Source organism: Thermobia domestica, chromosome 2 (genome assembly GCF_964235325.1).
Source record: "Thermobia domestica chromosome 2, izTheDome1.hap1.1, whole genome shotgun sequence".
In the NCBI taxonomy this organism is placed as follows: Eukaryota; Metazoa; Arthropoda; class Insecta; order Zygentoma; family Lepismatidae; genus Thermobia; species Thermobia domestica.
Window position 1 is genome coordinate 267,341,685 of NC_137455.1, and position 13,312 is coordinate 267,354,996.

Sequence of the window (13,312 nt, forward strand, 5' to 3'; positions counted from 1 at the left end):
AGCCATATTTAATGAAGAAACTCGTTCATCATACACTGACATCTCAGGAGCATAAAAATTGTTACAACGGTAACCAGAATATATCCTTACTAAAGAAAGCAGGAAAAATTACAATTTAGTGGGATATTTGACCCTTCATGTACTGAACCAGTTTCTCAATATTCGGTGATACATTGGGTGTTCCAACGCTGAGGCTGTTTTCAAGGTGAACATTATTTATTTTTGCATTTCTTTGAATTGAATCCATTTCGTGCGCGAGAAGAATTGCTCATATAGATACGTGGTGGCAAACAGTGAGATCATCCTCATGTTGAAAGTAGATAAGTGAGGGTACTTTTTGCATAGAAAATATTTATTGTAAAAACCTTGTAGACAGGTGCCCTTAAATATTCACTTTGAAGCCACGTTCTTCTGAAGTTCGGTAAGTGCCATTTTCAAATTTTCACAAGCGCTATTCATGTCAATGTTAAATAGTGTAGAGGAAATTCTCAAATTAGCGTCTGTAATCGCCTGGTCGTAGTCCATCCTCCGTGGTCCTGCCAATGAGTATTCTCCTGAGACCTGGACTTACCTGGGTAGGACGTTGAAGGACCTCTCCAAGAAGGGATTACAAAATTGTTCCCAAATTGCTCGTTGGTCTTAATGATGAGATGAGCATTAGGCGCCGAGAGGTTCGGATTTCTCGTCTCGATAACCTCACGGACGATCAGACGGTCATCCAGACCATAACGCACACAAACATCACTCATACACACGACGAAAACACACTGGGTTAAATGACACTATTCTTATTTATTAGAATACTATTAAAAAGAAAAATAACGAAGAGAAACGATCACAACATTTAACGCTGAATATGTATAATTATTTCCTTTATAAAAATCACACTTTAATTTTCACTATACTGTAGCCCTTTAGCACTTTGATATATATATATATATATATATATATATAGAAGATTATAATTGAGATTTCACTGTAAATGCTTTTCTCACACCATTGACGCACTTGGGGGATTAGCACTGGGGAAGTGTCGCCGGGATAATCTCACGTAGTAATCTGGTTGCTGCTCCAAACAGTCCTGAAGAGTCGACGCGGGTCTTCAGCGAAATAACACAGTCTCCAAAGTGGAATGCTAATGTTGGATGGCGTGTTTATAACTTTTTAGCGCATTAGGTGTATGAACCTGGAACTTATTGATTGGGACTAGCTAGCCATAAGAAAACGTCCTTCCTAATAGCTTATGCCCCTTAGCACAATATTATACTAGAAGCTCGACGCGACGTGCGTGGTTGCTGCTTCGAAACGTGGAGTAACACTCCCCGAACCAAGAGGTTCGAGATACGAACTGCAATGGTCCATTAATCAATGTTGGCAGTTCATCCTTAAAAGCACTCAGGTTGAATCACCTGTATGTACATGCAAACAGAATATGGAAAAGAATTGATGTTAATTATAGTCCACTGGCCACGACGCACGAGACATTGCGATAACTCGGGCGTGTGAAAGAACAGGTAACGAACTGAAAAAGCGATGTGGCTGGCGTCGCTCTGTTGTACGAACATCTGGTCTACTCTGATCTGCTGTAATCTACTGCAATATTTCCATAAACGATTAAAGAAAGCACTTCATTCAGTTCCAAATAACTGTAGAATATATACTGTGCATATTAATAAGTCAGGGAGAAACACTGAGAAGCTTTGTCGCTTACTGAAATGTTCTCACCACAAAGCAATGTTTTAAATATATATATGAAAAAACAGTGAAAGACTTCTTTGTTCAATTGCGTGGGAAAGAAGCAATTCCCACCGAAGAAAGCAGTTATTTGCGTCGCAGAATAAAGTATAAATCGAAAAAAATACTTACTGTCTTTACGAAATATACAGAGCGCCCACAAAAAATACTTCGATAACCTGGTGGCGGTTATACGTCCTCTTTACTGATGTCGGTAAATCTGACATTAAATTCTTCAAACAAATCTGTCAATGATTCTGCTTAGAGAGCGGTGTTACACTATGATTTACTCAACTGCAACAGAGTTGGAAAGTGACATATTTTCATTTCTCATTTAATTTTCCCACAAATTAAATTTTCTCTGAAAGAATTTTACATGTCCGTAAAGCTCATGAACGAATTGACCGTATATTTTCAGCTTGTGAATTCAGATAATTTAAGTTGCAAGTAATGTGTATAACGAACGCAAGGTCTTATAGCCACTGATCATCACCTAACTGTGCCACAGATTTTCCTTTTTTCTCCGTGAAAAGTGCCATATCATTTGACAAATTATTGAAACGTTGCGGCATCTTTCGCTTGTTCAAATACCATACTTCTGAATAGTACATGAGATCTTCCTCCTCTGTTTCCAGTTCGTCTACAAATGCGTGAATTTGGCGGGATTGAGACCTTTCGACTTTATAAAGTTTTCACAAGACACCATTATATTCATGCCGTGGGCAAATTTAAGTGCTTTGGCACAAACTTTCTTCTAGGTAAAATACAGGAAACAATTATTGATATCAATTTTCTACTGGGTAACTCTCATTTTCTTTATAGACCCTATATTTGGAAAAAAAGATCATTGAAGGAGGTCCGTCAGTCGATATTCCAAAGTTTTTCACATTTTAGGTGGAATTTATCAAATGCATGTTTCACCTTTGGAAGAAAACAAGGATGAGTCTCAGTCTTGCAATATTCTAGTACACAATATACTAATCTGTTACAGGTAGGACTTTGAATAAAGAGTCGAGAAAAAGTCTTATGAAATGCTTTGTGTGGAGTATTGTACTATATGGCGCAGAAACATGGACATCACGCAAGAAAAATAAAAAAACCGACTAGGTTTTAGAAATGTGGGCGTGGAGAAGAATGGAAAGAATTATCTGGGTCGAGCGGAAAACGAATGAGAGGATGTTAGAAGTAGTGGAGGAGAAAAGAACAATTTTAGATATTATTAAGAAGAGGAAGAGAAACCAGTTGGGACATTGGCTAAGAAGAAACTGTATCATGAGGGACGTGATAGAGGGTATGAGGTATGATGGCAGGAAAGAGAGGGAAAGGGCGAAGGAGACTACAATTAATGAACGATATCAAAACAGAGAAATCGTACGTGAAGACGAAGAGGCTAGCGAATGACCGTGGAGCACGGAAGCTTCTCAGTTGCAGCAAATGACCTGCTAATAATGGCAGAATACCTGTGATGATATTGATTATAGTACAATGAAAGCAGATTAACATTCAAAGTATGCCTTCGTTAAAATTATGTACTAGCATGAGAGGATGATTCAAATTAGCAAAAAATTAGCTGCTTACTAATATATCCTCCCGTGGGAAAATCAAATATTCTCCAGAATATAATTGACTTTAAATCTGGATTTTGGCAACATTGATAAAATTTGAATACCTACCTTCTACCTGCCTATCTTTGATGTATATTTTGGATGTGGCAACAGTGATGTAACACAGACATTGTGCATCTTTCAACTCAAGTCTTTCTTTCTTTCGCTCACTGTGCTCTGTTCGTTGTTTTAATACCCATCTTCCACGTTATATTTATTTGGGGTATGTATTGCTTTTTTCATACCATATTTCTCTCATCCATTTTTATCCTTGCTACCTTACCACTGAAGACAGAACTAGCTGGTTTTACCCGATATAAATCTGGGGAATATTTAGTTTTCCCATGGGAGGATATATTAATAATTTTTTGCTAATTATAGCCCTGGTGTTTGACTGTCTGCAGCCACCTTCCTGTCAGTTCCTCGATTTCACACGTCTTGTCCTTAGAGAAAAATAAGTCACTACTCCAGCTGGTTGTAAAGTATTGTGATTTCAGGAAGTGCACCATGGACCGTAATCTGAGGGGGAAAGGTCAAGACTATATGCCGGGTGTACCATCAGTTCGATACCATCAAGTACCAGATTTTTTTTTTTTTTTTTTTTGGTTTTTGAGCCGAGCGTGATTCTGTGTTTTCCTGTTGCAGCAGAGCGTGCTTTCATTTCGTCATTGCAGGAAATTTTTGACGTAGTACAGCATACATCCGATCCAGCTGTTCAGCATAAAGATCCGCATTGATGGGACGATCGTTAGGAACTAACTCAAAGTAAATTATTTCCTCGTAGTTCGACCACACATAAAGCACGGACTTTATGCTCGAAACAGACCATTTGGTTGCCAATTCTGGAAATTGGCTCGTATTCAGCCATTGGTTTTACACATTTAAATGTCGGAGAAACACCGTTTCAATAAACAGATTTTGCGGATTTGCAGTACTTGTCGGTACACATCCCTCTCCTCAGGCCCTGAGCGTGGATCAACTCATGGCACAATGCGGCAGCCTCTAATGGTGTTCCCGATTTGGGGAAGGTGACGTATTACAGTGAACTGGGACATACTTAGTTGGTTTGTTTGACAATCGTTGTGTGCTGGTTCATGGACCTCAGTTGTGTGTGGTATGACCTCTGAATCTGTACCCTGGGGCGCCCGGGCTTCGGTTGATTTTCGACATTTTTGCAACCTGCACGAAATTCCTAAAACCAACGAGTTGCTGTGTTATGGTTCAGTGCAACTTCCTTTTTCGTATGACAAATATATGTAGGATTGAGGCTGCAGCTTATGCCCGAGTTCGAACTCGTACACTAGCAGTTCACGTATCAGATCTTTTGAGCGATCATCACCATTGCTACCAAAATTTTATTGAAAATAGTGACGGCCTCCCTCGTGAAATAATGCGCTTGCAGCACTACATCCTGGGCCAGTTTGACCTTGTACTTACGGTTGATCACGACGTATACGCGCACCTACTATTTAGATTGTGGAAATACTACAAGACTTATGACTCATCTTTGTATCTTTCCCTATACCACCATCTTTCGTAACTTGCAAGGTGAGTATATTTCTTTTGCGGAATGAAAGTCTTTATTCACATCTGGTATGAAAGCAACTTACTGAACTGTGTTAGTGACGTTACATCTTTCATATAAAGCTATTGAGAGTGCCTTGTTGATAATGCCCTGTCTGATACAATATCGTATGCCATGTTATCTGTGCGCTTACCAAATGTGCAGCGTGACAAATTGATTTGTTGGACACAAAACATTTGTAACCGCTACTAAACACTGTTTCACAAAATCACCGTCAGAATAAGACTTGTAGTGGTATAGTCTCTCTTACAATGAAACCAGCCCGAGCAATTTCGTTAACATCATCGTTGTGTATATATATTTTTTTCTTTCTTTTTTAAACCGCTGCTTACCATACAAGTTTCTCTTCAGGCTTTTGTCTTCGCAAAGCTGTTCTCGTAAAACTTTCCTGATAAATAAGACACATAGTTTACCTTTCTCTTTAACGAAAACTTGAATCCATTTTTGTTGTAACACGCGACCTGTAATGTCTACTCTCCTTTTGATATGTGACGATATCATTATTAACGAGGGCTTTATAAGGTGACACTATATCACAGCACACTATATCACATATAGAAGTAACAAATAACAACAAGCTGACACGCTTAAGAACATATAAAATATTATATTAGTCATGTTGTACTTATAAGTAAAATATTATTGTGTGTGACACATGTGGTGCTTTGTTAAGGAAAATGTACTATTCAATAAACGATTGAATCAGGTAAGAAAAATTTTATTTTAGGAATTATGTAGAAGTTTGTGCAATACTTATATGTTATTTATGCTTGTGAAAGCTAGTACAAAGAGAGATAGTCCATGCTCATACGTATATCTGAAAGCTAATATATGTTGTAGAGAATAATATTTTGCAGACTCTCCTCAACATCTTTATCGTCTTAGAATATATTGAGTGACACAGTAACGTAACAATTTTTTCACTCATCGTAAAATCTCTGGTTGCCAGCTACGGAACCGAACTGGCAAGACAATCTGATTTCAGCAAATGTTAATTGCTGGATAGTTGGCCAGGCTGAACCAAGACACACTGATCATCAACTAACCGATCTGTTGAACGCATTTAAGAATGCTCAGTAGGAGGTCATAGATCTGGCAACAATTGATACTAAAGAAGACGGTAATGGTAGGTGGTCGAACATAGCTCTCGTTACACGTCTCAAATATGAGTGTTTGTTATATAAGGTGTTCAAAAACATATAGTACTCACCTTACACGTGTAAGACCTATAAGTCGTACGTACCACAAGTTGAGAAAATTTGTCATATAACATTTTGATTTCCAAGAAAACCTAGCCGATTTTGTGACTTATTGCACTATAAATTAAGATGATGTCTGTTCTTTTACATGTACGGAATGTGTCACTTATTAATTCTATGATATGATTTGTTATTATTATTTGAATGTGGAAATGATTAAGTTGAGAAATGAACCAGGTACATAAAGAATTGTACAGTATATAATAAAATTGTAGAAATTTAACTACTCAGATGACGTAAAAGTAGAAATCTTGACACTAGGAAGAAAAGTGATATAAGATTATTATGAGTGTAATGTTTTCTGACTTTATATTGCATACAGCTGAAAAAAAGATCCGAAGTGGATGTGTAAAATTATGTGTATTAAACTTCATACAACTTGTTTCTTATAAGTGCATTCTATTACCTTTTATTTGACTTTATATTTGTTTACTTATTTATACTAATTAATTAGAAAGAATTCAGTTTATCCGTAATACTGATACATCTGTTTTCTATTCTTGATAATAAGTATTGTTTCAAAATTGGCATTCTTATTACGATATTATTAGCCCAAATATTTTATGCATTGTTGTATTTTCGCAGGTAGAATTTCATCGAGAAACTGGTTGCCAAATATTAGGACGATTGCATGAACACTGTTCATGTGGAGTAGAGGAAGTTCGGTATGCTTTGAAAAGGTTAGTAATTTTATGTATGTTTTAGTCTTTATGTCCTTAGACACATGTATTACATTTACCTGACGTAGCAAGAGGAGTGACTAAGCCAGTTAAGCAGGGTAGGATGATCATTTTTTTCCCTCAGTGATTCAAAGAGTATATGATAAATTAGCAAGTAGGATGCTGGAGTGAAGGAATAGGTTGAGAACTCTTTATTGGATACACCGTTGTACAAGAGCTGAGAAATCATGACTTTATTACAGATATTCACGTGCATAGGTGCCATAGATCATAAAACCTGTAAAACTTAAAATCATTGTTCACGAAATACGCTATAGAAATCAGTGAGTGTTGTTTATATTCAAAAGTTTCTTAACTAGCTGTTGTGTAAGTTCAGTTATTTTCTGGGAAGTGCAAATTGCTGTAATTTATGTTTATATTATAAACTATTCTTTTTACTTTCATTTATACGTCCATTATAGTGTCCGCTACGTATTCAATAATATATGTTTCAACGCAGCCCCAGTGAGCTCTTAGTTACAGGAAATGAGCACAGTGATCTATTTTTTTCTAAGGATTACAGGTTCTATTTTAAGTCATGAACTTGTGACATTGTGCTCATATGTTTGATCGTAGTTGACCCGAATCCTACTACTTGTATACTATTATTTTGTTCCCCCCATAATGGTTGTTATGAATCAACATTCAACGAATTTCGCACTGATTTGATAACTCATAATAATATCATAGTTTTTATTAAATTTGTCCGAAACATAACGAAGAAAAATGTAAATAAAGAAGGTATTTAGTTCAACATAATGGTTGAATCCTGAATGCTGATTCATTGAAGAATCTTCATTAGTAAATTTGCACATAAAAAGAAAAGTTACAGTATAGTCTCGTAATGAAATAAACTTTGTTGTGATTTTAAGGGTAAGGCTTTTAATAATAATTCCCGTAAGATAGAAAAGTTTAACCTCTAGTTACGTTATTTAATTCAATGACTAGATATGGATTTCAATTTTTGCACATTCATTCACTTGACTTGTGTATTAAGTTCAGGTATATCAGTTTCAGAAGTATTAATTGGATTGGCCGTTTGTTGTGCAGCTGGTTTCTAAAGGTAGAATTGAAACGACGATAGATCTTCATTAAATTTTTGAAGTAAGCTTAAGTTCTACTTATTTACTTTTCAGAATCTTATCGTGTTGCCATGCTGTATTTTTGAAACAAATATGTAGTTGGATTTTGTATGGACAGCTTATAGATAGCTACGGAGAGTTTTTTATTCGTGCTGTCGATTCTGTGTCAGAGAACAGTGGTGGTAGTAGAGATACTTCTTCAGAATTAGTGGAACTGGGATCGGTAAGTAAAACCAAATTATAAATGCATTCATGATCTAAAGACAGAGCATTATCGTTGCAACCAAATTAAAGAGTTTAAATTCTTTCAGCGTACCGGTGTATGTCTCAAATATTTTGTTGGCTAATAGTCGGAAAAGTCAGGCTTTGAAACTTCTTTTTACGTTAGTTATTTTAGTAAATTTTTCTAGTACTTCCTGAAAGTTACTTATATTGTTTATTTCACACATTCGTCCTAATGGATGAAACTGACCTACAATGCCTTTCCTGTGCGAAGCTGAGTTTATTTGTAGTAAAAAATCTTCGGAACAATATATAGAAACAGGCAAAAGAAAAGGTTATAATTTCCTTCAACTAATGAAAGTTGATGTAAGAGATTCATTTGATTGCTGGAACGTGAATCCTTATAGATAAGAAGACAAAGGGGAAAATTTACCTGAGTTTTTACTGGATTTTATTTTTTAAAATTGTTTTTTTATGTTGCTTGACAACACATTTTTTAAATATCCCCATGTTTTTATTATGCTTAAATCCTAAATCAGTGACAAAATTAACAGAACATAAATCGAAAATTGTACAGTTATCAGGTTGTAGAATTTAATGGATTTGGGACATTAAGTTGTGATATAGTTAACTGGTTTGTTTCTTTCTTTGTGGTTTTTGTTTTATTTTAAATTTTTGACACCGTTGTAACTGTAAAGAAGAAATACTAGTGAATTTGGTTACTGTGCTAACATGTTTTAAATAAAGTTGTGAAACTGGTCATTCAATGATCAAGCTTGCGTGGAAAAATTTTAATCTGTAAGAAGCTAGACGTTGAAGCTCTTCAGACACCGTCTGTACAATTCTTTTGTTCACTATGTACAGTCTTATTAAAAAAGACCTGGTCAACATCTCACTGGAAGGCCTAGACTCTTACCTATAATTCAAATTAAAATCAAATAAATATAGATTTTCTTTGGCAAACGAAGATCTTTATTTAGAGTGTACATATTAGAATTTCCTAGATACGGTTGCCAGAATATGGCCTTCTGAAGCAAGGAGGCGAGGAAGGGGGGGGGGGGACGAAGTTTAAAGAAACACGTTGTAAGAGTACTAAATATCTATTAGTCATTATTGTCTATTTTTGATTTACGCCAAATCTGATAGTAATGTTTTGGCGAAGATGAATCAAGGAAGCTTAAAGAAGAAAGCATGTTGGAATGAATTAAAAAACATAGAAACAAGTGGAGGTGAGAAATTGAGAAGACAAACTACTTAAATCAGCTGACATATATTCAGAAAATACTGACAAATGCATCGTATTGCGTAGGAAAGTTGTATCTGTCAAATACATTATCTCGAAAACTAGCTTTGAGAAAACTGATAACGTTACGCACATTTTTCTCACGTCAAAACAAAGAGAAAGTTTATTTGACATTGTGCTGAAAATTATAGTTGTGGAGCTTTGGTCACGCGAAAATTGTTAGCAAAATAGTACTTAGCGAATCTTGTTTTGTTCATTCATTCATTCATCCATAACTTCGTAACTACCTTTCCCAGCCTAGTGCAGTACCAATTTCCGTCTTGTATTGATGTAAGCAATATGCACGCAAGATTTGTCGATTCCTTTCCGGAACATTCTGTGTACATAGTTTTATGTATGATTTACGATAAAGAGTCCTTCCCACTGGTCTAGTGGCCAGCACGTGTACCTCTGGTGCACGTAGTTCCAAGTTCGATTTACGGTAGGAGAACACAATTTCACGATCATTTACTTTCATTAATCATCCATCTCCTTTAATCTAAAGACATAACCGTGAGACGCTTGAAAAAAAAAAAAAAAAAAAAAAACCAGCGGGATTTGCAATACTGATGAAGTTGAGTATTCTCTAGTATTCCGTGCTTGTAACAGAGAGTAGAGGTGCTTATGTTTGAGTAGCATAAGGTGAAATGGCTGCTGTAATACAAAATATCGCCAAATGTGAAATGAAATCTGTGATACGATTTCTGAACACCAAAGAACAGAATGCAGCTGACATCCATCGGGGATCGTGTGCCATTCACGGACCGACAGTAATGAGTGAAATGAAAGTCAGGCAATGGTGCAGAGAGTTTCGGGAAGGGTATTCAAATGTTCATGACTATTAGCGTAGCGGGAAGCCTAGCGTTCGGACATAAGATCTAGTGGAATGCATTAATGACAAAGTGCGATCCAATCACCGGTTCAAGATAACTGAACTCTCCAAAGAGTTTCCAGAAGTGTCTACGAAAACATTGCCTCGAATGGGATTGATAAGCTGGGTTATCGCAGATTGTTTGCGAGGTAGGTGCCAAAAAATATTCTGACAGATGCTCTCACAAAGAGCGTGATATTTAAGCCCGCTGAGGAAGGATGGGGATGACTGCACATTGACAGGGTATGCAACCTGGATATCGTACGCCACTTGGGAATCGAAGCAGCAAACAATGCAATGCGGTACTCTGGTTTTTCTAAAGCGAACGAATTCAACAAACACTATCAGTTCACAAAATCATGGCAACCGTGTTTTAGGACCAAAAGAGTATGATGCTTGAGAAATTTTTGGGACCAAGACGAACAATTACAGCAGAAGTGTATTGCCAAACACTGAATATTCTGCGGCATGCTGTCCAAAATTAGCGGAGAGTAATGCTACGCTTTGGAATTCTTCTCATTCGTAACAACACCCGAATACACACACCTACTTATACTGTTGAGACAATTCGGTGATTTGATGGGAACTATTCAGTCATTCCCCTTACAGCTCTGACCTCCCCCAGCAATTTCTTTATTTTTCTTAATCTGAAGAGTGGCTTACATCGAAGCGTTTCAGCGACAGTGAAGTGCTCAAAGATATTAGTTTCCAAGTGTATCACACAGAGGGTATGCGGAAGCTTGTGCCACGCTATCAGAAATGTCTGACTGCATGGAAAAATAGCCAAGGTATTAAACTTGTATATGAATGAAATAAATTTATTTTATTATTTTCTTTTTCTTTTTTTTTGTAAAAAAAAGGTAGGCCTTTTTTTTTTTAATGCAATAAATGTTACGAATTAAAAACTAACAACTGACGATTGTGGAAATTGATTGGGTGGTATTTGTATACCGTATAGAATTGTTACAGCGAACATATTATTGTGACTTATTACTGATTTTGGCAAATAAGAGTTTTAGTTCAGGTTTTCAGAGATATTAATCGTAAATTTTCTCAATTAGTTTGTATTTTTGAGATGGAACTCAGAAGTTATTACATGCTTTATTTTCACCAATAAATTTTAGGTGTGTCACCAGTGTATGTTGACATATTGCCATAAATGCTTTTTATAGCATATTTTTATTTTACAAAGTTCTAAACTGAAGGTTATTGTTCAGAGTTCAGGATCACATTTGAAAGCCTTGGATTCGTGAGAAAGACAATCCATTTTTGTCATCCGACGGTATATTTCGATTAATTTCAACCCTTCAGCTAACAGAAACCTAATGACACTCCGCTGCTCCACGTTTGTGCAAATCTGCAAGGGTGTCCCCATTTTGTTTCACTGTTTCTCAACATACTATTTGCGAAGCAGGCGTGCCAGGCTCATCTAGGACACCAGGCCAGGATAATAGTTCTAGAACACCACCAGAAAAAACAAAATTTGTAGGAGTTTGGTATTTTTTATACAACTTTTCCGGTTATTTATTGAATGAACGTATTTTCTGTGTTATTGCATCGTAGCTTGTTTGTACTTTAAACAATGAGCATGTTTCCTGCTCATGAATTTCACCAATAAAGTTTTATTTCTTTTGTAGATGAGCCACATACCACGACAGAGGACTGAAGAGGATTATGTGTTGTATTATTTGATGCTGCCATCATATATTCCATTTTCTTTGGCAAATAAAGTGTTATTCATTGGCAAAACAGTAAATATGTTTAGAGAAGACCCTCAAAATAAGCTATGTAAGTGCTAATTACTTCTTTTTATTTAACAGTAGGGTAATTTTAATTTAGCAGTGGGGTAATCTTGCCTTCTTTGATTGGTTAATTAAAATTTGACGTCAATTTTCAGTACCAAGGCTATGTGAGACGGGACTTTATGCTTAAAGTAGGATCCAAAATACAACTGAGATTTTTATCCTATGCTTAGTACTACCATTTGGGATCGAACCCTACAGCTCGCGCACATAAACCGTGCACTTTAACGAATTAGCCAAGAAAGGATACGGCTATGTTTGAATTTAAACAGTTTGAATTGATTGAAATTTATGTAGTTTGCCCAATGTCTTCTCCAATTCACGAAACTCTGAACTAAATAATAGTCTACTACCTCTATTATTATTTTGTAATTCAAGATGGCAGAGCTCCTAGTTAAAGGTTCAAGCTTTAGTTTTTATTGTTAAGTATTACGATTTTAAAACATTTCGACGGTACTCTACAGCTGCCTGCCTCGTATCTTAGAAAAAAAAAAAAAAAAAAAAAAAAAAGGGGGGGGGGGCGACTTTACAGAAGAAATAGAAACGTTTGACAAAGATGGAGATTAGTTAAAAGCCAGCGATTTTTCATTTGATGGATAAGTCAATTTGTTATCCTAACTGACTTCTCCATCAGAAAAGTCGCTGACTCAATTAATCTCCAACTTTTTCAAACTTTTTGTTCTTCTCTAAAGTTTTGTTTTGTTTTTGAAATACGAGGTAGCTGAAAAGTATCGTCGCTTTGTCTCATTCTTTTTTAATTTCCTATCTTGCCCCCCTCTATCTTTAGTTTTTTAAAAAATAATATAGGCTTGTTCCTATATATGTCTTGTGTTATTTTTTATCTCATTATATGGTGTCCGTAATCAGTAATTGATGTGCTAATTCTGAGTAATGTACACTCATGTCCAAAATTATCGTCGCATGTCTATAAATATGTTGTTCTAGGAATAAAATTTGATAACAAATTCGCCAGGTATTTCTTATAATGTTAGTATGTGTATAATCGGCAAAGACATGTATGTGGCAAATTTCATGTCAAAAGAGCAGTAAATAAGGGCAATAAAACGAAAATAAAACTTTCTTATCCATTTAGCAACAATTAGGTTTACTCATTCTAATTTTCGTATTTATAATTCTTTTCCTATGAAATTT

The 13,312-nt window shown here is 35.9% G+C and overlaps 1 protein-coding gene across 1 annotated transcript in view; it reads left to right on the top strand.

The window, feature by feature from the left end:
* Nucleotides 1-13,312, top strand: part of Grip75 (gamma-tubulin complex component 4) — a 79,809-nt gene that overhangs the window by 22,170 nt on the left and 44,327 nt on the right. Inside the window, exons 5-7 of the mRNA XM_081748667.1 lie at nucleotides 6,768-6,862; nucleotides 8,038-8,206; nucleotides 11,996-12,146. Coding sequence (XP_081604793.1) covers nucleotides 6,768-6,862; nucleotides 8,038-8,206; nucleotides 11,996-12,146 — 415 coding nt within the window. The remainder of the gene's footprint in view (nucleotides 1-6,767; nucleotides 6,863-8,037; nucleotides 8,207-11,995; nucleotides 12,147-13,312) is intronic.